Source organism: Oryzias melastigma, linkage group LG7 (assembly GCF_002922805.2).
Source record: "Oryzias melastigma strain HK-1 linkage group LG7, ASM292280v2, whole genome shotgun sequence".
Classification (NCBI taxonomy): domain Eukaryota; kingdom Metazoa; phylum Chordata; class Actinopteri; order Beloniformes; family Adrianichthyidae; genus Oryzias; species Oryzias melastigma.
In genome coordinates, this window is record NC_050518.1 from 12,833,988 (window position 1) to 12,859,210 (window position 25,223).

Below are 25,223 nucleotides of genomic sequence, written 5' to 3' on the forward strand. Positions count from 1 at the left end.
AAAAAAAATCATCAAGCAGCATGTCACCATGTGAGATGGTCCAGTAACGAGTACTGGATAATCTGAGAGACAGGGAGAGAGCTCGCGCGTCAGAAAATGGGGATAAATTATGAATCGTGTAGAGAGTGGCTTTGCGGCAACAGAGAGTTTTAACATTTAATGATATTTTTTTTCAATGCAGCAGAAAGAGTATGAGATAGATGTTGTGTGGTAAAGTCGCAGAGAAATTTCACTGATACTCAATGCACATTTTGACAATTTAATTGTATGGAGATGTCTTATTTTGTTTTAAAAAATCATGAATTTTCTTACAAAAAAGAATTAAAATCACCATTAAACAAAATGTTTATATTTTCAAACAAAACGCAGCATAATACTTACCTCGACAGGTAATCATAAATGTGGGAAGCTGCTCACATATGATGCTTAACAAGGCAGACTGCTGCCTTTGTATACAGAACTACTCGATTGCCTTGGCAACAGCAAGCGCATGTCCTGAACCAGCCTCATGTCATTCACACATTTATTTATGTATTTTTGTCCCAGCATATTCTGCCATTGTGGCTGGAAAAGAATCTCCAGGAAGTGAATTCAGTGGAAGCAGTGAGAAGTTTTATTTTACAGAGCAATTTGCCGTTATTTAATCATCACAATGAATGCTAATGGATGATAAGATAGAAGGGTGGTTAAGAGAGACAATAAATTATTCCATTCACTAATCTCCCCCTGTCATCTGGGTCTAAGTTTGAATATTTCATCAGCACAAATGAGATTGATCTCCTCTGCTCCACTGTACAGTATGTTGAACATGGGAGATGGATAGATAGATAGAGAGGGATAAAAGCACAGCAAGTCATGGAGCAAAAGGAGAAGAGGGAGGGAGGGAACAAGGAAAAAAAAGGGGGCAGAGAGAGAAGATCAGCTTCTAAATGTAAGCTTGAGCAAAGCGGTGGAACAGAGAGGAGAGGAAGCAGCGCTGTAGTGGTTCAGAAGCATAGCAAGGCAGAAACTGGGGCTCCCCTTTGATGTGATGCTCTTTCTGTGGGTTGGAGAGCTCATGCTCGAGACAGGTGTCGTGCAGCCTGAGCGGACCTGTAGCCTAGACCACAAGTCCAGATCTGCAGCAGCATCACATCCGTCAGCCTGTCTAATGCAGACAAATCAGTAGGTCCTCCTTTAAAAGCACGGGGGAGAACATAGAGTGGAGCAGGAGAGCTCAGAGGGAGGAGATCAGTGAGGCTGATTCGTGCAGCGCCTCGCTCAGAAAGAGAAAAGCAATCGAGCTGGGCCAGTTGTGCTCTGCTCAGCAGCAGAAACTAAGTATTCATCCATTTGTCCTAAGGAGGTTTTGACAAGACAAGACAGAGGAAGAGCACTGCAGGTCATTAATGCTCTCTCTGTCTCTCTGCCGATGTTTTGCAGGAGTGGTGCCAGCTAAGCGGAGCCCAAAGCTGGTGGTGAGTACTATGTTTTCAACTCTTTTGCATGCCTGTTCATATCTTCTGACTGGAAGGAGTGCTATTTAAAGAACAAAAGACACATGTGATACAGAACTCTTGCTGTGCTATTGTGCATCCTAGAATCTGGAAAGGTTTTCCTTTTTTTCCTCTCATTTTTTCTACTCTGATAATATTTACCCCACATTTTTTTTCTGTTTTATTGCTTCTTCTTTTGGGTTTTGCTCTACACGTTTCTCCTCTCTGGCCAAGCTGCCGTCCTAGGACTGATTAAGCGTAGCCTGGGCAGGGCAGTGTGACAGTGACCAGCTGTGGCAGGGCAGACAGCCACAGCAGAGACAGGTGGGAGAAAGGAGGATGATAGGATGAAAAGGATGGGGGTAAGACCAGCGTGGCAACACAGCAGTGAATCCCAACACGCTGACAGGGAAGGGGGGACAGTGACGACATTGTGCGATTGCAACAGACTGCAATGTGACCCACAGATGTAATTGATAAAACAGGAGGAGGATAAGGGGAGAAGCTGCCAGGAAGCTCTGCGGGCGGCACAGGGGTTTCTCTTGGGACAGTTCAGTTATACTGGAGCTTAAAGAGCAAACGTCTCCTGGTTTTTACATTTCATCTCGACCTGATAAAAAGATCGATACGAGCTCAGAAGATATGCCACAGCCGTTTTAATTTACTGCCAACCATTTTTACCCTTGGAGAGCCTCCATGTCACAGCGGAGGGTCGTTTCTTTCACACCAGCTCAAAAAAGGTCAGTGACAGGTTCAGTTCACACCTCTGAGGAGGCAGAAAACCCTGCACCATATCTCTGAATGCACATTAAAAGTCCTCCTGTGAGCTGACTGGATATTCGGATTAGGATTAGTTTGGTATCCATCAGGGATGAGGGTTTTACCTATCCAGGTCACACAGTGTGGAAGTTGGAGGAGGGGTTGGATGCTGTGAGAGGGTCGAGTGGAACCAATAGTGTCTCTGCCTAACTGTCTTTTTAGATTAGCCTTTCACTAAAGCAAAGCTAGTTTCCCTCTCTGTTATGTCAGTGAAATGACACACCGAATAAGACTTGATGTCAGCTCAGAACAACCGTTTTCCCTCCAGTTCAGAGTCTAAACAAATACTGATGGTAGCCTTTCATGCGGTGAGGACCGTGCTGTCCTATTTCATTAAGCAAGTCTTCTTTGATTTAATGAAAAGTCTATTTTTTTATGTTTGTTGTCCTCATTAAGAAGCAAAACTGGCCTCATTTCACAGTGTTAGAGTGAGACTCCTGAAAGCAGATCCATTCATGACTTCCTTTTTTGATTATGAACTTTATTTATTATAAACAGATGTAAAAAACTTGTTGAGATGCCTTTTTTGCTTCTTTCAGTATAACGTATTCTATTTCGCAGCAAACGGCTCAAAGGTTTTTATTTATTCTGTTGGCACCAGTAGTTTCTTGTTACTTGTCTTTTTTTATTTGAATTTAAAGTTTTATAATTGTCTAAAGTTGTGTGTACCTCAGTTTTAAGAAAAGCACTTCAGTCTGCTGGATGGTGTTCTTAGAGTCCCTTTTCGATCATCTTTTGATCATTTGTAAAAGTGGTCTTTTTACGCCATTTTTAGCCAAAATCTCAAAACTTGAGTTGCTTTCTAGTACTTCGCTTTCTGCAGAGCTGCGGGAATTTGAAATTCACCTCTGACTTGTAGGTGGGACTGTTGGTGGGGAGTAAGCCCGCCCCCACTTCCCATCATTCAACATGCTAGCTTGCAGCCTCTCACAACCCCAAGCTAACATTGGTGCAAAAAAATGGCGAGCAATATTGGAACTATTTAGCCGTACAGTTCTGATCTAGATTCCAGCTCAGATGAGGAAAACAAAGACGTTAATAAATCTATTTGTGAATGCATCAGAATGGAGCAGAGCAGTATGGAGAGAAAATAGTGTGTGCATTTAGTTAGTCTTCAAGCTGTTGTAATTTTAAGCTGTGCATGTGTAAATTGCATTCTGTATTTTTTGAAATTTAATAATTTTTGCACTTACGCACAAAATGTATTGTACGAGTTACAAATCAAGAATTACGCACACACAAATCGGGGTGATGCTATTTTCTCTCCATAGACCAGAGAGCTTGTGGCTTGTTGTAGCTTCAACATCACCAGTATAAGCTTTTTAAACTGTTTGCCCCCAATTCATAACCATTTGAATTAATAAGAAATACACTTTTTTTCAGCTTAATTTTCTTTATATAAAGCACATGTTAAAAACACAGTTTTCATTGGAGTGAGTCTTGAAATGCTTTAGAAATAAACTCATTCGTTTTTCTCTAAGAACTACAATAACATGTACAATTTGAGGGGAAAATAAATACAATTTTAATAAAAAAAAAAAAATGAGCAACCTTGTAGTAAAAATGGTGCCTCATGCTCTATGTCATCTGAAAAAAGCAAAATCGTTCAATGAAATACTGACACACTTAGCTAGCAGCTGAAACATATTAATATATACAGTAATCACCCAATATGACTCCCTTATTTACTCGTTTTGCTTTTACACTTTTTTTTGCCTTTACTCAAGCAAAGTATGTTAAAATGGCTTTGTCCTGCAACCATGGAAACCAAGGAATTTCTTTTTACCCTCCTCACAGGTTTTAGTAGGAAATGTTTCTTTTTCAGAAATCTAAAAAAAAGATGACCTTGGATGTTTTTCTCACTTTTCAGCTGCTATTTCACTGCTGCCTGTGACTCACTTGTAACTTTTTTCCCTCCTCTCTCTGTTCTCTGTCTCATTTCTGACTATACATTTACACCCACCTCCATCCTTTTACACACATCCACCTCTGTCTGTTTTCTGTCCACCCAGCACCAGTTAGAAAGAAAAGACAGCCAGAACAGCTCCCAGCACAGTGTGTGCAGCCATCGCAGCGCCCACACTGATTCTCCCAGCCACCCACCCTCTGCCATGCCCAGCGAGGCGGTGGTGCCCACTCCGGCTGCCCCCACCCAGCCTCTTCCAGGTCTGCCCCCCCAGGAGCCTGTGGATGGCACGCTCACCCTCCAGAAGAAGCCAGACCCCTTTAAAATCTGGGCGCAGTCCAGGAGCATGTACGAGAGTCGACGTAAGTAGATTTCCTTCCTCTAATGTTTCAAATCTTTAGACCATAACTTGTAGAAAAATGTTTTTTTTTTTAATCTAGGCTTTTTAAACTTTATAAAAGTGAGTCCTTCCTTAGATCTGAGTGACCCGGTGAGAAAAAAAGCCCTTTAAACATCAGAGTCTAATCACATATGTGCATATTGATGACATGTTTGCTTCACGATCCTGTTTTAAGTAGAAAAAGATGCTGTGAATACAGTTGACTTCAGTGTCCTTGAAAACACTCAGGTGAACAGATGACCTGCAAATATACTTCACATAACTGAAGCATGGGCAGCCGCAAAACTCATCAATATCCTTTTCAGTAATGATCGGCTTCTGCATTATTAATAGTGAAACACTGTAAGTCGGTGGACTTTTCTGCCGTAGCTGAAATGTAATTTTTCATATTCTAGTTGCTGCAATATCAGAAGAAATCACAGTTTGATCTGCTTTGAAATGCAGAGTTGGATAAGAACGAGTAAGATAAGATTGACATCTCATGTGTTTCGACATTGATGGCAAGTTTGTTGTGCTAGTTTGTCAGGCGCTTATAACAGAGCCCTTTTCCAGATGTGTGTTGTTTGTGCACGCCATGCAGTGTGTTGCAACTCTGGTTAATAATAATGGCAGGGTGTAGAATCTAGGTCTGCTGCTGATTAAATATTAACAGGTCCATGAAAGGGCTGCTTTAAGCTGCAGATGATTTTACACAACCTCTAGCAAAAAAAAGAAAAAATGCTGCAGAAAATGTTTTGAGCCATTTTATTTAGGGAAGGAAAATCTACATTTTTGATTTGAAAAATATGTTTTAATGTCACAAAAACCAGGCAATGATTAATTTATTTATATTATAATCAATTATTTTTTTTTTGTTTGTGTTTTGATGGTATTAAGTATACAGGGTTATTTCCTGTCAGCTGTGTACGCTGCACAGCGCTGAATATTAGGAAATCGGAAGCCATTTATATAATCGGGATAATTTTTGCATCTAAAGAGATTGCTATTAAATTGAGATTGCTATTAAAGCTACATAATCTCTCATATTTGGTTAAATGACAGGCAACAAGATCCTTGTATAAAACTTAAACTCCCTAAAAAACTAATTGATGACACATTTTGGCAAACCAGCAGCACAGAAAATTTAAAGCAAGTACAGCCAAATAAAGAAGGAACATGAACTGAAAACTTTCAAATATACTTTTTGGATTTGGACAGAAAACTCAATGGTAGTTCCCATCAACATATAATTGTCCAAATTTTTGTATTATTCACTGTGGAACAAAGGACAGCTGTTTTAGATATCTAACGCAACAGCATAACAATTCAGTTCAGTGAAAAGATGGAAACCTTTCTGGTTCACTATCTGTCACAATTCCAAACCTTCAGTATTAAAGTGATCCAATCTATTTTTTTAAGATAACTATTTCTCTTTAAAACTCACTCCAAAAATCCTGTTTTTGATGTTTTTAATGTGTTTTTGTGGTGTTTTTCTCTAGCTGGAAGACATATACAAAGAAAATTAAGTTTAATTTTGTCTTTTTGAGTACTTTTTTTCAAATTGGTGTGAATCAGGAGCAGGCAAAAAAAAATAATTTGGAAAACGTTTTCAGCTGCAGGCCACAAGCTCCCTACTCCGCTTCATTCTGATGCATCCACTTGCAGACAAATAGATCCATTGACATCTTTGTTTTCCTGGAATTTGGCTCAAAAGTGCACGGCTGGATAGCTCCAGTTTTGCAAGACATTTTTGTTGTACCGGTAATGTCAGGTTGGGATTGTGAGTGGCTGTAAGCTAGCAAGAGAACATCGGTTTTAAGAAATCAGATGTATCAGGACCCCAGAACAGTCAGCAATAATTAAACAAAACAATGATACAAGTACACTACTTAAAATATAAAGAACAGTAACTTTTCAATAAAAAATATAAATAAAAGCTGTAAAAAAGCAAGTATGGCAAAAAATATATTTATTTCTAAAGTCAGGTTTCTCAATAAAATTAGCTTTTGTAATTTGACACTTTTCTAGAACTTGAATAAACAATCCTTATATTTCTTTTTTTTCATGAGTTGTACAAAGGAGCCACCACCCCTTTTCCAATGCCTATTTTAGCCTCGTGAGCAAAGGAAGTAATGGAATAAGAGAAAACACACAGATCTAGGTTCTCTGCTTCTATTTTTATCTCTACTCATGTTGTCACATGACAGCTCACGCTGCTCAAATGTGGGAAGTGATGCATTCATGCATCCACTGTGTGCACTTGAAGAGCACTGTTCCAAAGGGAGGACAGTATGAGAAATAATTCCTCAGTGCCTAAAGAGGAGGCAGATGGACATCCACTTGGTTCTTTCACCCAAGTGGCCATTTCAGTTCTTTCTGAGTGATGTTATTACCTGGTAGTTGTCTGGGTAAGCCGATATCCTGCATCCGCTGCACAATGCTCAGATGGCCCTTCATGTTTCCAGCTGTGAGGGCAGAACAAAGTCCCCCGCTGTGGGGAGCCTGCACAGCAAAAGTGGAGGAAAAACACAAAATAATTAAAAGAAAATGTTAATACAAAAATATCAAGTGTTGTTGTTTTTTTTGTTTTTTTAATGAACTTGTTAGGTGTTTTATTAAGTTTAAAAGGAGATATCTTAGGATTAAAATTTTACTTTTTTTCTTAATGGACGGTGCCACTTTAAGAAACTTTTGGCAAGCTTAAAAAAAACGCAGTTTCCTCTCCTATCATCTAGATAAATTGCTGCCTTGTTGTTTTCCACAATAAAAATTATGTTTTTAACTTGTGCTTCCTTCATTTTTCTCATGATGGACAACATATATATGACTGCATTTTAAAGTATGTGTTTATTCAAAAGTTGTGAATCAGGAGCAGATGGCAACATTTAATTTAAAAAAGAGCTTTTTTGTGATGTAGAAAATGCGCTGGGCAGGCCACAAACAGGGTCGCTCCTCGCCTACAGTCCCGCCCACAACTCAGAGTTGAATTTCTGATGAACTTTTGCCTCGAAATATGTCCTAGAAAATAACACAGGTTTTTGATTTTCCCTAAAAACAGCATAATCATAATTAAAAGACCACTGGGAACACTTTCAAAATAGATCAAAAGATGATCGGAGTGGGTCTTTAAGGTGCTCAGCTTTGATCAATGCTGACTCGTGCTGGTTTAGAGTACAGGAGCAGCTCAGTTTAAACTTCAAGCGTTTTTGGTCTTGGAAGAGCTGCAGCTAATGATTGCACTGTTGAGCTGGGATGGCAGCCTTGTTGACAGGAGGTAGTGCAAAAAAAATGCATTGAGCCTTCTGTGCTGACTTGGCCTGTAGGTTGAGCAGACTGACTGCAAACTGCCTTTGAACTCTCTCAAAGTCTGCTTGTTCTGTGGCAAGGCACACATTAGTGGACACATTTTATGTGCTTGATTTAAATCAAATGCAAAACAAAGACACAGGACAGACAAGTGTGTGATTTATGGTGTAAATGGGGTCTTTTAGCACTGATCTGCACCAGGTAATGTTGAAAATCAGTTGAGGGAAGGCAATAACTGCAGAATTGTGAGCAGTGTACATAAATTAAGATGCTTTCTTTCTATTTCTAAAAGAAAAAAATATGAGAGGATTGTAAAATTAGATGTATGACTGCAATAATGTGATACAAAATTCTTGCTGACTGTTCATTATGTTCTCTTACAGTACCAGATTGCCAAGAACAAGACATTTTTCTTTGGCGGAAGGATACAGGATTCGGTTTTCGCATTTTAGGGGGAAATGAGCCTGGAGAACCTGTGAGTACCCTTTCACCTTTAAAGCTCCTAATAGTTTTTGTGATAAATTACAAGTACTAAGTGCAAACACTCGCTAACTAACAAATCGTTGAATGCTTTAAAACATGAGGTTATTTGTTCCTATTCAATTCTTTAATGGTTTCTTTTCTTTCTGCCTCTCTGTTCAATCTGCCTCTAAACCAGAATAGCACAAAGTCCTCGCACATCACTCTCCCCCTCTAACTGGAGCTGCTGCTCTCTGGAGGATCATATAGACAGCTTGTTAAGAGAAGCAAAGGCCTTATCCGCGAATCTTTGCTGTTGTGCCTCATATATTTGTCTTAAAAAAAAAAAACCCAAGCAAGGGGGAGAGTGAAAGACAGAAACTGAAGAACGGGGTGAAATAAAATGGTAGAAGGTTTCAGGTCTGCTCCACAAGATTTAGTGCTTGCTTGTGCAAAAAGATGCTGTGCCATATGAGTGTTTTTTTTTTGTGTTTTTTTTCTGTGTGCACCCACACAACGCCTAAAGTGAGCAGGATTCACACTGGTCCCAACGGGCTACTCTGACCCTTTTGGTTTTCTTCCGCCAGCCACAAAAGACTTTAGATGATTTACCAGCAGAAAAGCTGCTGCCTCTGACACATGACTTGCAGCTCTCTGTTTGTGATGTGGCTGCAGAATAACAACTCCGTTTTAGAAATGTGTTCAGTAAAGATGCATACTTATATGTCATAAGGCTTACAGCATGGTATGTATTTGTTTTCTCAGATCTACATAGGGCATATAGTGAAATATGGGGCTGCAGATGAAGATGGGCGCCTTCGGTCGGGGGATGAGCTCATCTGTGTGGACGGCACAGCGGTCGTTGGCAAGTCGCACCAGCTGGTGGTGCAGCTGATGCAGCAGGCCGCCAAGCAGGGCCATGTCAACCTCACTGTCAGACGCAAGACCCCTGGATACGGAGGTGATGAGCGTTTTTTTTATGCACGTCTCGCACTGCAACGTGTATTATGTAAACAAATCTCGGTGCTTGCCCCCACAGTGTCAAAAGGAGAAGGTGACGTCCCCCCTTCGCCGGCATCGTCCCACCACAGCAGCACCCAGGCGCCTAGTCTGACGGAGGGCAAGCGGACCCCTCAGGGGAGTCAGAACTCCCTAAACACTGTCAGCTCTGGGAGCGGCTCTACCAGCGGTATAGGCAGTGGCGGTGGAGGGGGCAGTGGAAGTGCAGTGGTGCCCGCCTCGCTTCAACCGTATGATGTAGAGATCCAAAGAGGAGAGAACGAGGGATTTGGATTTGTCATTGTCTCATCGGTTTCCAGGCCTGATGCAGGAACCACTTTCGGTAAGTCAGGTGACTCGAGCTGGAATCACTTAAGACTAACCACAGCATGAAGTTGAACAATCACTCTTGCTTCAAATAATCTCATGATTTAATCTGATTCACACCATATTTCAAATGAAAAGCTTGTTCCAGTAGAAGTATTCTGAAAAAATGTGTTTTAGCAACAGGAATATAAAAAAAGCCCTAGTCATCTCAATATTTTCACACAAATATACTCACTCCATTCATCGTTTTTACAATAATCTGAGTATTTCCTACTGCTTTATTCAAATTGCATTGGATCAGAAAACTGGATGCTAGAAAATGTTCAGATTAATGACGCAGTTACTAAAATGGGCGTCCCAAAGTCCTCCGTGCACCCTGGCCTGCTCGTGCTCAGGGGTGCGAGACATGATGAGCATTCAACACTTGTGTTGTAGAATATTGCTCAATATTGCTCTTGTTATTTTTGTGCTGCTAATGTTAGCTTGAGGCTATAAGCTCATGCGTGAGCACGCAAACAGAGCTCTCAGCGACAGGGAGAGGGGCGGGTTGCTCTGTGTCAACAGTCTCGCCCACAACCAAGAATTATATTTCTAATGAGCTACTGATGCTCTGTAAAAAAATTACTTTTAGCAGATTTACTTATATCTGCTAATAAATTAATACACACATGCTTCTCATTCATGTTGTACATTTTACACTATTTATAAAGTTTATTCTGAGTTTGACTTTATTCCTGCTATGATAAATACAAAGCAGTGACATAATATTGGTGTGGATGTATATATGGTCAGTAGTAGTTGCACTTTAATTCTCTCATATCACTTAAAGTCCCATTCCAATTATATTTTCTTCTATTGCAAAATCATTCCCAGTGGTCTTTTAATTAGGATTAGGCTATAAGTATTAAAATACTTGTAAACAATTGTACAAGAACATGTTAAAAACACCTAAAACCGGATTTTCAGTGGAGTGAGTCTTTAAGTGAATTGCGATGATTGTAGTGATTATTTGGTTTCAGCTTACAATGTCTAGTTGTGAGCAGCACACACACATTCATAGTAACTACCACAAACATCAGATCTTCAGATGTATGTCACTCTAAATGTTAGTTTTGAATTTATACCATCAAACTTAAACAAACTCATCTGTTAATGCAAATAGCACTTAAGATAAGAATCGCTTCCAAAACAGTATTTTAATTTTTAAATTAAACTATTGACCATTCTTTGTCTGATTGTCCTGTGCTCGTCCCCCTGCCAAAGTAAGGTCATGGAGCTTCCAGAGTGCATGTGCGGAGCAGACCTCCTGAGGATCAGGATGTCTGCAGCTTTATCACAAATGCCACCACCGCTGATTCATGCCTTATAGCAGCCTGGCCAGTTTATTAAGCATGTAATTGAAGTCTACATAGCACCGCTCCATAGCTGTCTATACCATTTGGTATCACAGAGAAACACGTGCTGACTGAAGCTGCCCAGGCGTTGCGGAGGGATTGCAGACACCGTCCTTGAACAAATTCAGTAATAACCTCTGAGAAATGAACACAAATGTCATACCAAGGACCTTTGTGTGCTTAGCCATTATGATGATGTACTGTGATGTGTCATAGGCGAAACACAAGAGTGAATGATGATGTAGCCATGCTAACTGCACAGGAGTCATTTTACTGATCCAGTGGGGGAATAGGATTGCTTAGCAAAACACACCACAAGAGCGAAAGAGTTATTAATAATGACACTTGTGGCCATGCTGGAAAGCGATCTTGTCTGAGCTTCTATGAGCCCTAAAGGATTCCAGTTTTTTCTTGGCTACTTACGGTGTGCTCTTCCCCCACCTCAGCCCTATTCCTCGTGCATGAGGATGACTACTAATGGACTCTAACCATGTGGGAGAGTGAGATCTAACAGAGGACTGGGCCTTAATAGGAAAAGTCCACCCCATCCATCTCACTTGCATGGATAAGACACAATGGGCTTTACATAGTGTGTGTTTAAGCATGCAGTGTCCCATCACTCAAAGTTTGGGTGAAGTGACATCATGTTCAATCAAGAAGAGCAACTGTCTGTGCGATGATGTACAGTAATAAATTTGGATTCAGCCTGGCAGACTGTGAGGGAGGGATCAAGAATGAAGGAGTAGGTGGCAGAGAGGGGAAAGAATAACTGCAGTCTTTGACAGGACTGAACACTGTCACTCTGCTGCAATGTCTTGCTATTTTCCCTTTGATTACATGGCAGGTGTCGCATGGATACAATGTTTTCTGGGGTGGTTAAAGTGGCACAGATTCCCTTTTTTACCTGAAGAAAATGACTCTAAAAAATTACCTGTTTCAAACATTTAAATGAATTGATTTTCCAAACTATTTTCATCTGTCAGGTAATTTGGTATGCTTTGTGATCTAGTTAATTGGCTTTGGAAAGTGGTGATTTAGATCATTAATCATTTTCCTCCTTTCTTTCTCTGTCTCCTTCAATCAACACACTCAATGAAAACAAATCTCAATCACACAATGTTTCTAATATACAAACATGGCAATAACACCAAAGCTGGAAATGCTTGTGTGGCAATGCCCCACAAAATAGGCCGCATCATCGAGGGAAGCCCAGCAGACCGCTGCGGGAAGCTGAAGGTCGGGGACAGAATACTGGCTGTTAATGGCTGCTCCATCACCAACAAGTCACACTCGGACATTGTCAACCTCATCAAAGAAGCTGGAAACACAGTCTCGCTAAGGATCATCCCTGGCGATGGTAAGGCTCCTGGCATCCGGCCTTGCATAGCTGTTTCATAATGCATCATGATTGTGACTTATTCATGGTTCTGGTGGCAAGCAAAGGGCAGCGATGTTCTTCTCAGGCGTGAGCGATGCTCATCAGGGTGTGAACCCTTTTGTCAGAAAGTGAGTCACTGAGTAGGAGTAAGGTGAAGTTTCTACAGTTGTTGCTGCAGAATTTCCACTTTTCTGGATGTGCAGTCAGTTTGCTCGGATTAAAAACTCTGCTCATATTCCATTAAGTTCTTCCTGTTGGAGTTAATCTCTTGCTTTTACAAATGAAAGCATGACAGCAAAGTCTATGACATAAATCCCCACCTTTTGTGTGAATCCAGTCGAGTGTGTTCCTTATTAGTAAGTGAGTCACTGGCTAACTGAATGCATTCAAAACAGTGACGATGCTGAAACATCTCAGTACACCAATGGATAAAGATTCAAAGTTAGGACAAAACTGAGAGAAATAGTTGAGAGAGAACACACACGTTTATTTAAAAAAGGAAAATATTTGACAGGATGTCACACTTTATCTTTTAATGGTGAAACATTGATCAAAGAGCCAGAGAAAAACCAGGCGGATGTTCTTGCTTAACGCAAACTGAGCTGTAATCCTGTCAGCAGTGCAGCTCGAATGGGATCCTGAGCTCTTACTGCTGCTAAGATTCATGTCAAGAAGAGCAAACACAGACAGTTGTCCTTGCCGTTTCCACTTTTGGAGTAAAAGATGTAATAAATTGTGCATTGCATCAATATTTTTTCCTACTTATGAGTTTCTTTTTTTTGTTGTTGTTTGCAGAAGGGGGGGTGTTGTCCATGAACAAATGTCAAATTACTAAAATGCTCTGCATTAGATTGCTACTTGTAGGCAGTCTTGTCAGTAAGAAATCCAGCAGCACTTCACTGCACTTTTTTCTAATCCTTTCTTCCAGAATCTTCCAATGCGTCTCTGCTGACCAATGCAGAAAAGATCGCTACCATCACCACCACACACAACCCACAGATCACAGAGTCCAGGTACATGAGGATTTTTATTTATTTTTTGGAGATATTAAATAAATTCTAACTCTTTTTCACATTGATTTTATTTGCTATTTTTCTTTTAAAGAAATAATCCAAAGTTAAAAGGAGCCCCTCCACCACCTCCATCACAAATTCAGAACACGCAGGTAAGCAGAGATTTTCTACAGCTTTGGGGATTTCTTTTTATATATTAAAGGAATGCTGAATGGACTAGAAATACTATCAGAATAAATATTTGAAAAAATGTTTCATATTGAGCAAGAAAAACAATATTATTTTAAAACCAAATATATATATAGATTTTTTTTCTACTATTACTGTGCTGCAACATTCAGATTTCACATTTTTTTATAATTTTGTAATGCTATTTATTTACATGTAAGTTTGCTTTTTGTGTTTCTGGCCTTTGCACTATCTGCAGACTTTATAGGGTAATTTTTAGCATGGTGACATTCTTTAACATTACCTCAATTTGTCTCATTAACCGTACCAAATTTAAGTTTTCACTTTCCATATCGTTCTTGGTGATTTTTTAAATACAATCATTCTTTCTTTTTATTCCAACTTTACCTGCTTAGTAGTCAAAGTCAAATATCCAATTGGTAAACCAAACAAATTCTGCCACTGTCACTATTAAATCACTTTGGGGATTCCATTGAAAAGTTAATTTAAATGTTTATGCACAATCATTAGTTCATGATTGAAATGATGATTCAAATTGAAGGCTGGCTTTTATGACAAGCAATAAATAAGGAGCACGAGCAACAAACTATTGTTGTGTTACATGCATTGTATGTAACTGAAAGAAATCTTATTGTAACAATATTCATCACATCAACACTTTTTTTCAATATTTTTGTTATTTTATCAGGAAAATTCAAAAACTATTTAGGCTCTACATTTAAGAGATTGTATTGGAGTGTAAATAAGTATTCTAAAGTTTTTTGGTAAATTCATGGTTAAAAAAGTAGTTAAAGTTACTCCTACATGATTGTTTTAGTCTGTGAAAACAAGTCGATTATTTTTGGAGCAACCGAGCTGCTGGCGTGGAACTTTCGATGAGCTTGGAAGTTTTTGGGGTCCAGCCCTTGCGTTGCCCTTCTTTAGTGATCTGTATCCCTCTCACATGCACTCACAGCATTAATTATGCATACAGTCCAAGCTATTGTACTGCCATTGACATTTTGGTGTTTTTTTTGGGACAATGTCTGATTAGTCTTGAGGTTGAAACTCACCTTTTGACTCTTTTGCACACTACAGATTAGTCATTCTCTGTCATGTTTGCATGGCTTCACATCCCTTTCCGTCTGTCTGTCTCACAGGATGCAGAGTTCTACTCTGTGGACCTTGAGAGGGATAATAAAGGCTTTGGCTTCAGCTTAAGAGGAGGGTGGGAGTATAATATGGACCTTTATGTGCTAAGACTCGCAGAGGATGGGGCCGCTGTCAGAAATGGCAAGATGAGGGTATGGAACTTGAAAATGTGTTCTTCCTTGAGTTTTGCACATCCCTGAAAGAGCCGGCTGTTCCATTCACAAGGCTTCTGTATTTTAGGTGGGAGATGAGATCCTGGAGATTAATGGTGAGACCACAAAGAACATGAAGCATTCACGTGCCATCGAACTGATAAAGAATGGCGGTCGGAGGGCACGGCTTGTGCTCAAACGAGGTGATGGATCTGTACCTGAATATGGTAGGTAAACATGTGTAGTGTTTGTTTGTTTTTCCCTTAAAAATTACATTTATATTTCCTTTAATTTAGTCTTCCAAATTTTCCATTCAAACAATCAGGGGACTATATTAAAAACAAAAACAACATATGTCCACATTTAGTCCAGTTTTCATAAATTTAATGTTAGCAAACACAACTGAATGTTAGAACATTATTTCAGTTATTAAGTTTGTCTTCAGACTGGAGACATTTCGTTCGCTTAAAATGAACCAGAGTAAATTTTCAGTCGGAATCCACCAAAGCGGACCCTGATCCGGCACCAGGAACCGCTCTGTTGAGGGTGCTAGGGTTTCCTCAGTTGGAAGGGGCTCGGAGTGAAAAAAGTGACCCAAAACTAGATTATTATTTATTTATTTAGCATTTATTTATCTCTCGAGCACCTGCACGCCGCTTCGCAGCGTTAGACGTCACCTCCTCAGTATCCGCCTTGCATTGTGCTTCCACTGTAGAGGCGTATGTTAAATCACAAGTTTAAAGTGTCGTACCCAACGGTCATACAGACATGCAAAATTGGTCAGTGAAATAAAAAGTTTGAACTTTCCCAACAAGGATTGCAAAGCACAGAACTTCCATTATTCTTTCTCTCGTTGCTTTGCCCCGCCCTCGTAATTCCTGGCCAATAACAGAGGACATCTTAAGTCATGTGGTTTACTTTACAAGCTTTGGTTCAAAACAGAAATGTTCAGTTGACAGCAGTCTGAATACAGACCAAACACAAGGTTCAGGACTCAATATGGACTAAATTAAGCCGACTCAGTCCAGACCAACAGACTATGTGGTGAGATTTAGGGGATTGGGGATTTTCTTTTGAACTCCTAAAGTTGAATTTTCTTGTCTTTCACAACAAACTCCTTCTCCTCTCTTTTGACATACTGTAAAAACCACCTCTTGTCTGTTTTATTTGTTTTTTTCTTCTCTACTCGTCCTTTTTCTCTGATCCTTTCTTGTTGCTGGGCTCTTCCTCGTCTCTCCAGCGATGATGGCTCCTCATCTCGCTGTTGGTACATTGAGGAATGACAAGATGGGAGAGCCCTGTTTCTACCTAATGGGCCAAAATCAGACAACGGTTTGTAGTCAAAAGTCTGTCCCGCTTCCCTCTCCCTGTGATCTTTTTTCTTTCAGTTCCACACTCCCGTTGTTCAGCTTATTCCTGTGTGCATCCCACTTTGTGTTTGCGTGCTTACATTGTAAACATGCTTTGTGTCTTGTTGTGCTTGACCTAAACTTTTACTTTTAATTTTTGTGAGTCCATGCACTTTCCCCTTTGCCAGCCCCAGATCAGATGTTTTTAATGGAACTAACTTTACACCACTGCTCATAACACTGCTGCCGCCATGGCAACCTGTCTGACTTGACAGATTTTGCCAACTTTTTGTTTTTCCAATTGTTTCTCTCAGTTGATTTACATTCACCATCTTGTTCTGAATGGTCTCTTAGGTGCCTGCTGTGCCATTGATAACCCGTGCCCTACACTTGCTGATGTGTTGTTCCTGCTGTTGTTGCTGACATCACCTTGTGTTTCAACCCACAGCCCCCCATAGAGAAAAAAATGCCTAATGGATTCATAACTTTAAAAAGGCTTTTTTTGTGTGTTTGTCTCACACATTAGTTTAGATTATTCAGATTATTTGTAGGAATATTTGCAGCACATGATGCATGATTTCCATAAATATCTGCATTGACTTTGTGCCACGTCAATGCAAAAGCTCACAACAAATCATGTGTGATGAACATGTTGATGGCATGTTTTCTTCGTTGTTATGGATTAGCTTTGTCCCTCTGAGATGTGGTTCTGTTTAACATGTGTCTGTCTATATCCTCCCCTGCAGACAGCAGCAGTGACGGGTACCCTTCCACATCCAGGGCACAAAACACTCCGGAAGTGAGATTTCTGCCACCCAACAGCCGATATTACACCTCATTGGAGTCCAGCTATCAACCAGATCTTCACAAACATTCACGCCTGGAGGAGTCTGCACGTGGCAGAGACATGGACAGAAACCGGGACAAGTTTGCGTCAGAAGAGATGGACTACCAAGACCGACAATTTAACCTCCATCCCCATCACACCTGGAATAACAGTCACAGTCAAAGTATCCCTAGACAGCAGTCTCCCAACAGTAATGGCAGTAGCAACGGTGACAAGAAGAGCCGAGGCCGTAAAGTCAAGAAGTCTGAGTCAGAGAGCGGCATCTCCAAACTCCTCAAGACTCTGAGGAAAGACAGTTCAGGAAAAAAGGCTGCAGCTGCCGAGAGGCTCAGGGGGAAGGAGCTCTCGAGCTCTACCTTAGACGGGAGCTTCCATTCACAGCGTCGCGGCTCTCTCGACCGCTCACCTACCAGGAAGCGCACCTCGTCTCCAGATCGACGACGGGCAAAATCTATGGATCGCAGGGCCGACCGATCTCATCGTGACCACACACCTGAGAGGGAGCAGGACGACGGCGGGTTCCTCTCCGTCACACCTGAACGGAAGTTCTACGAACGGAGGCTCCTCAAGGACTCTCAGATGCCTGAGCGAGTCAGCAGGGCTACACCCCCAGAGTGCACCAACAACGGGGATTCCTCGTCTCTCAACAGGGGGCGAACGTATGACAGAGCCAGGAAGAACGGGAATCTCCTGAGAGACTCCTCCGCAGAAAGGCATCGGACGAACGGGACGATGGAGAGACGATACAAAGTGGAGCGGGACTCTTCCCCTGACAGCAACTACAGCCGCGATGAGCTGAACTATGCAGCAGCACCGAGACTGAATGACTACTACAGCATGATGAAGAACAACGCTGCACACAACAATGCTGCTGGAAACAACACAAGATACAAGAATAATGCAGTGGGCCGCAGCTCAAACCACATCCCCGAGCCTAAAAGAAAGTTGTACAAAGAAAGCCCAAAAGACCTCAGCATCTAGAGCAGAGGTTCCCCTCACCGCCCTGTCCTCTGTCAGTGCAAGCTGTGTACCATACACTGGTTTATTAGTTTAACTATTTTGATCCCATTCTGAGATTCTTAAAACAGCAGAAGTACAATCCTTCTATCAGTTTATACTGGTTGTTTTGTCATTGTTCTAGTTATTTTGAACATAAAAAAAGTTTTGGTTTTTTTGTAATATAGTAAAGGTATTGTATGTGCCTGCATATGAAATCAGTGATTTTGCTTTTGGAAGGCATTGCAGACATTGAATATGTGTTCCCTCAGAGGTCTGAGCCATGCATCGGTTTGTCGGTAGTTCTAACCTTGAGAACATGTTTTTAGCTTATTTGAAGATAGCTTATTTACTCCTCAGTTGCTTCACTGAACAAGCTATAGCACAAGACACTAACAAATAACAATAACTGTGGAAATCACAAGGACGTTGAAGCAAAAATCACACTTCACAAAACTATGTTGTGTTTGCTCGATATTTATTTATTTGTTTAATTTGGCACATTCTTTAAGCGAGCAACGTTAAATCTAAACCTGAGTGGAATTTTACTGCCCTTTACCCAAAAACCATTGGCATGAATGAAATTTGGAAACCAAGAACAGAAAAAATAATGTGAATGGCAGTATTGTTGTGTTATCTCTTCTTTTTTATTTATTTATTTTTTTAATCAGTCATTGTGGTCTCTTAAAAATGACCCCCAATGCACTTCTGTGTATTAATATTGTCTGATGGATCTCCCCTTTTGGCAAAAGTGTTCTCTGATGAGGGAAAATGAGTTGCTGGTCATCCAACTCACTTATTTCAACAAGTGTGCATTATGCCATAATACCAGCTGAAGCTGCCATAGTGGATGACTTTTAAACATCCGATAAATGAATACAAGAAAAGAAAAAGTGTAAATTGTCCCAAGATGCATGTGTAAAATATTCAGTGTAGTGTAACCACTTTATTTGGCAGGTCTGAGGGAGAATAATCAGCAAGGAACACACAAAGTAATCCCGCAGAAACTAATCCCTAAAATTGATTATACTTCGATTCATTGACTGACCACCTCCTGGGTCCTGATCTAAAGAGCTGATGTGGTTTGTTGCAGAACAGTCCTGCTACAGGTGGACAATTAATCTGCTGTGCTGAGCCATGTTGTTATGCCACTGGAGTCTGACTGCTGCTTTTTAATGTGTTTTGTTTGTTTGTTTTTTCCATTGAGAACTACAAATATAATGGAGAATTCACACCAAACTCACTGGTTCATCACTTTTGCCACTGTACTACTGTAGTCATTAAGAACTGAAAAAAAAGAAATCATATGAAGAAGTTGGCTATCACCTGTAAAGAATATCCCCAATATAACTACTAGAAAGCTGTCGAGGAATGAAGTGTTGCCTTTTTCTTGTACAAAAGAGAAATTTATGAAAAAACCTCGTCGGTGAGGAATGTGATATTGTGTTTATATTTCAGAAATGGACCTGATGATTTATGAGAAATATGTTGATTTACTCTGGATCAGGTATGCAAAGACATTTTAAAATGAGACTTTATTTGGTCAGTCAGAAACTGTTGGTTTGACTCTGTCAGTGGTTAGCCTGCCTTTGTATTATAAAGCACTTGTATGCAGTCTGTGTTCTTCAAGCATTATTTCTTGCTATGTGCTCCAGACATAATGCTGTCTCTGTGTTGATAAAAAGCAGTACATGTATATGGGCCAATCTTTTTTATATAACTATGCATATATAAATACTACATTGTTCATAGCTTTATTTGACCCATGAAGCTACACATAACATTAGTCAAAGTACAAGTAGATGTGGACTTATCCAGCTTCTTTCCTTGAGATGGATTACAATGTATATGTAGCTATCAAAAAAAAAGTCTGTGAATGCTATTTTTATTATCAAATAAAGTTTTCCATACAAAACTCAAAAAAGTTGTTTTGATATCTGGATGTCTCTAATTAAGTTTTTTTTATCATTAAAAAATCACAAGCTAGTGTAAAATAGAAACAATCATCATAATGTTCTTGTCTAAAATATGTCAGAGTATTAAACTGATATATGCTTTCTGTTGAATATAAAATGCTTTTTTACCTAGAGTAGATAGATTGTATGTTTTTGTGACATTTTTCCAACAGTTGTGACTTTAAGATTGTTTTTTAATTTTGAGGGTGCTTTTATTTTCGGACGTATCTGATCTTTTGGGCAGAAAAAAAGGATTTTAACAGAATATTTTATCGGAATAATATATATATATATATATATATATATATATATATATATATATATATATTGAAATTTAACCAGCTATTATTGCCAACTTTATTCATTCACTTTTGTAGAATTAACATCAGGGGTCTGCAACCTTTAACAAAATAAGAGCCATTTGGGCTTGTTTTTTACTGAACAAAACTTAGCAGGAACTCCAAAATCTTGCTTTGATACTGCCTTGATTTCATTACAATGTATTTAAAAAAAATAAAAAAATATGAATTTTGTAAAATAAACTAGCATTTTCTCAACATGCGAAATTATTTTTTACGTTTGATACAAGGTTGTGTGATTTCCTTTCAAAATAAAAGATGCCTTGTGCCAGATTGGATCATCCCAGTGCAGCTCTGGACATCATAACAGAATAGGTGCTTTAAACTAATAAAAGATCAAACTTTTACCAAAGTTTTGCTTACTATTTGACATTTGTGTATTCTGGATGGAGCATAGAGCAAACAAGACCTCTTCGAGTCAGCAGGCATGTAAAAACCTTTACATAGTTTATCTTTGAGGTATAAATTTATAAACTTAAGGAGTCTAAATTAATTAAATGCTAATTTAGTTACCTATACTTGAAAAAATATATATTTTATTTTTCTTTAGCTAGAGACCCACTATGGTGAGATAGAAGAGCTCCAGAGCGGCATGTTGCAGACCCCTGAAAAATAAAACTTTTATGGTAATTAACTCTACAAAAGAAAAAAAATCATAGTTTGATAGAAAAACTACTTTGAAACTGTCTAAATCAGTAATCCAGAATAAAGATGGTTAAAAAAAATAGTATGGGTTTGTTACAGGAAATCATTAAAAAAGAAAAAAAAAGTATAAAGGAAAAGCACCAATGTTCATTCATTCATTCATCTTCTTAGCCGCTTGTTCCTTTCAGGGTCACCAGAGCCTAATCCAGTTACTTATATTCCTTTGAAGGCGGGGTACACCCTGGATAGGTCACCAGTCTGTCTCAGGGCCTCAATCACACACCCTTACAAACTCTCATACACTCCTAGGGGCAATTTTTAGAGTAATAAATTAACCTATGAAGCATTTTTTTGGATGGTGGGAGGAAGCCGGAGTCCCCGGAAAAAAACCCCCGCTTGCACAGGGAGAACATGCAAACTCCACACAGAAAGGTTCCCAGTTGGTGTTTCTGTTTCAGGTCCCCCAGCTGGGATTTGAACCAAGACCTTCTTGCTGTGAAGCAGGAACTCTAAGCACTGCGCCACTGTGCAGCCAAAAAAACATCAATGTAAAACTTGAATTTTATTTTCTTTCTTTGTATATAAAAGCAAAATCATTAAAATTTAGAATTAATTTCTCTATTAAAAAATGAATTTTTCACTCTTCTGAACTAACTTCATCTTATATTAAGCATTTTTACACCAACTTTACATCAAAGACAGCTTTGTTTTTGGCTATGAGGCACACAGACACAAACAAGATAAGCATTTGCACAAGACCTTCATAGAAACCTAACAAAAATATATTTCTTTAATCACTTTGGGCCAACCAGGAGAAATCCATTCAGTTATATGTGGATCAACCTGCATGGACTCCACAGAAAGGACCAGTCAGAATGAGGAGTTGCTCTGTTTTTACCAACATATGAATAACTGTTTGTAAAAGTCCTATAACAGAGTCAAATGCTGTCCTATAACAGAGTCAAATGCTGATACAAATTAATCATTAGAAATTATTTTTTTAACAGGAAAAACTAAAATAAATAAAGTTAACTTCATGTAAACACTTGAGGGTTTACGTAATTTAACTTAACTTAACTTGTTATTGGTATCTTATGATAATTTTATCATTATTTTTATCCTATAAATGAACTTCCAGCTATCATAGGGAGTGTTGTAATTTATAAGATCTAAAATTCACTTGGAAGTCTGTGTTTAATTGTGGAGCTGCACAACAGTGGCACCCTCACTGCACAGCATCAAGGTCCTGGTTCAAACCCAAGTTGGGTCCTTTTTTGTTTAGAGTTCTCATTGTGCTCAGGTTGCAACCCAGTGACCCTGCAGGACCAAGCAGGAATAGAAAATGAAAGGCTGGATAAAGCTTTATTAACCTTCTATTTCTGTCCTAAGTATTTATCATCAGATAAAGCTGTCGATGTATGCATGTCCATTCTGGAATATTAATTTATAATCCCTTTTAATAAGTTAAGAAACAAATATTAGGTGACCCATGAGTGAGTTGAGATTAGTGGAGCTTTTCATGTACTACTTAGAGTCAACAAACCCTTAAGGTCACACCGTTATTCTGAATCACTGCTATAGTATTGCAGTGAAGAAAGTGTAAAAACTGACTCAAGACATTAGTGCATTCTGAATAGATCATTCACATTTATTTATTTGATTAAATATTCTACAGTCACATGAACTTCGCCACCCAAGTTGTAATTAAAACATAAACAGGATGAATCATTTGCAAAGTGCGATTTATTTTTTTTTACATTGCCTTGATTACATGCCTCTACATTCAAAAATAAGCCAGTATCATACAGGATCCAACTGTGAAAGATTAAGATTATTTCTTTTCTTCTCAGGAAAAAAATAATCACAGATTATTAAGTTGGATATTCTGTACATACAGGAACAACTCTGTAATGGGCTGACCTTTCCTGCAACTGTCTTTTAGTTGAACCAACTCATTTGTAAAAATACAAAAAGGAAGTTATTTCTGTAGACGTTAGCCTGCAGTCGTTTCCCTGGGGGAGCAGAAGTCTTCTTCTTGGATAGTGGATCATGAAACCTTTGCTTGATGTTGCTTTTATGCAGGGGACACAGAGCTTGAGGAGACAGATGAGGCCTCGGTCTTGGAAGCAGTGGTGGAGGCTCCCTCCTCCTCTTCAAAGGGATTCTTCCCACAGCACAGGGTGGTGATCATGCAGTGGCGGAACTGCTTGTTCAAGCAGATGTAGATTGCTGGGTTGTAGATGGAAGAGCTCTTGGCAAAGAAGGCTGGGAGGGTCATGAAGAGTGGCCCGAATTCGGAGCCCTGATGTGTGAAGATGAACCAGGCCACACTTGCATAGGGGACCCAACATACCAAGAAGCCGATGACCATGATGATGACCATGCGGGTGACTTCCCTCTCAGCTCTCTGGGTGGTCTCGGACTCCTGCTGGGCAGCAGCAGCCTCCTTGACAGCGCAGAGCAGACGGCCGTAGCAGAAGAACACAACAAACAGTGGGATGCAGAAGTGGCAGATGAACATGTAGACAACAAAGGATTCGTTGTTGAAGCCCTCTGCACGGGTGTAGTAGTCAACTCCGCATGAGCACTGCATGCCCTCTGGGATGTAACGAGACCAGCCGACGAGAGGGGGCACGGCACAGGAGGCAGCCATCACCCAGGTGAAAACCAGGCCCATAATAGCGTGATTCTCACCAAAGCGGAAGTTGCTGATGGGCTTGCAGACGACCACCCATCTCTCAATGGCCAGAACCACCAGAGACCAGAGACCAATCTCACCACCGAGGGTAGCAAAGAATCCTTCCAGATTGCAGCCGAGACGTCCAAGAACGAAGTAGCCGTGCATGGAGGTGTACATCGTTGTGGTGAATCCTCCGAACACCATGAAGAGGTCGGCCACCGCAAGGTTAAGCAGGATGTAGTTTAGAGGGGTTCGCAGCTTCTTGTGTTCGATGGTAACGTAGAGAGTGAGGAAGTTGATGGGGAAGCCAACCAGGATGAGGAAAAACATGTAGGCGCCCAGAGCAGCATAGGCTGCTGGGTTGACAAGGTAATACTGAGGATATTCATAAGGACTCCGGACAATGCCGGTGGTGTTCACCATAGGGACATAAAAATATGGTCCCTCTGTGCCATTCATGGTTGCGGCTTGCGGTTGCTATCAGCCCTCCGGTGGTGTTTCTTCTGGCTGTTCGGGAGCGAGATGGAGATGGACCTTGCTACAAATGGATTCCGTGGCCACAGTCTGGCTTTTAAAAAGGCACACCTTGGATTATCACTTTCCAAATCCGTCAGCACAAATTGATTTAGGCCACAGTTAATATCTAATCCAGCCGTCACTGCAAACATAATTGACCACTCATCAAGATATTAAGGTTACACCTGTCGTGAACCTATTGATTGACAACCTATCTCAAGCATTATAGGCAATTATTTTAAAAATAGATTGAACTACAACCAGTTTAGAAGTCATAATTAAGGGTTATTTTTGAGTAGTCATTCCAAATATCTATTATCTGCACTTGTACAGGTATCTTTAATATGCTACTAGCACGTTGCACACTTTGAGCATTGCAAGTGAGATAACTCACTTTCTCTTTTGTCACCAAGATAAAGCTTCAACAGGTAGAGTTGCAAAGTTATGGGTTAATTTTACATTTGTGGAAAGAAGCAATTAAACAAATCAAACAGATATTTAAAAAACACTTCAAATATATATTTTTTAAATTAAAAGAGGAAGCCCAGGCCATGTAATTTTTCACTGGGGACATGCATAAACAGACTTATGAGCTTATACTATCAGTCCAAGTGAGACTGTGCAAAAAAGGTGGTGAGGAAGTTGTTGTCAAGTTAATACTACTTCAAAAGTTACGGGTGGGCTAAATATATGGAGCATACACTGTTGCTAAAAGCACAAACACTAAAAAAATATACACTTTATCATTTTAAAAATCTATGTTTAGTTGCTATAACAGTAAAATTTGCTCAGGATTTAACTCAAAGAGACTGATGTCTGAGAGACATCGACAAAACATGAACACCTTCATAATATCACCAGAACAGTTGTTTAAAATGTCCAAAATAAATGAAAGTCTGGATTAGTAATGTGTCAAGCGTGTATTATATTGAAGTAGAGCTGAGGCCTT

General features: G+C 39.8%; 2 protein-coding genes across 10 annotated transcripts in view; one reads left to right on the forward strand and one right to left on the reverse strand.

Moving 5' to 3' along the window:
- Window positions 1–20,043, forward strand: part of LOC112159217 (membrane-associated guanylate kinase, WW and PDZ domain-containing protein 1) — an 82,547-nt gene extending 62,504 nt beyond the window's left edge. For 6 of the 9 annotated variants that reach the window (XM_024293134.2, XM_036212782.1, XM_024293135.2 and 3 more), the window contains exons 13-23: window positions 1,423–1,457; window positions 4,307–4,562; window positions 8,269–8,360; window positions 9,110–9,305; window positions 9,384–9,686; window positions 12,218–12,421; window positions 13,371–13,455; window positions 13,547–13,607; window positions 14,784–14,927; window positions 15,016–15,154; window positions 17,023–20,043. In XM_024293134.2, the coding sequence (XP_024148902.1) occupies window positions 1,423–1,457; window positions 4,307–4,562; window positions 8,269–8,360; window positions 9,110–9,305; window positions 9,384–9,686; window positions 12,218–12,421; window positions 13,371–13,455; window positions 13,547–13,607; window positions 14,784–14,927; window positions 15,016–15,154; window positions 17,023–18,104 (2,597 nt within the window). In that variant the 3' untranslated portion in view covers window positions 18,105–20,043. Of the gene's footprint in view, window positions 1–1,422; window positions 1,458–4,306; window positions 4,563–8,268; window positions 8,361–9,109; window positions 9,306–9,383; window positions 9,687–12,217; window positions 12,422–13,370; window positions 13,456–13,546; window positions 13,608–14,783; window positions 14,928–15,015; window positions 15,155–16,167; window positions 16,260–17,022 lie in introns of all 9 variants that reach the window. The other 3 variants (XM_036212785.1, XM_024293144.2, XM_036212783.1) reach the window with 2 other exon arrangements.
- Window positions 20,044–22,803: 2,760 nt separating this feature from the next.
- LOC112159218 (rhodopsin) lies at window positions 22,804–24,322 on the reverse strand. Its single transcript, XM_024293146.2, has one exon. The coding sequence runs from the start codon at window positions 24,215–24,217 to the stop codon at window positions 23,153–23,155; it is 1,065 nt and encodes a 354-aa protein (XP_024148914.1). The 5' UTR covers window positions 24,218–24,322; the 3' UTR covers window positions 22,804–23,152.
- Between the last annotated feature and the right edge of the window lie 901 nt (window positions 24,323–25,223).

Excerpts from the sequence above, each read along its gene's own strand:
- LOC112159218 (XM_024293146.2), bottom strand. The coding sequence starts at position 24,217 with ATGAATGGCACAGAGGGACCATATTTTTATGTCCCTATGGTGAACACC.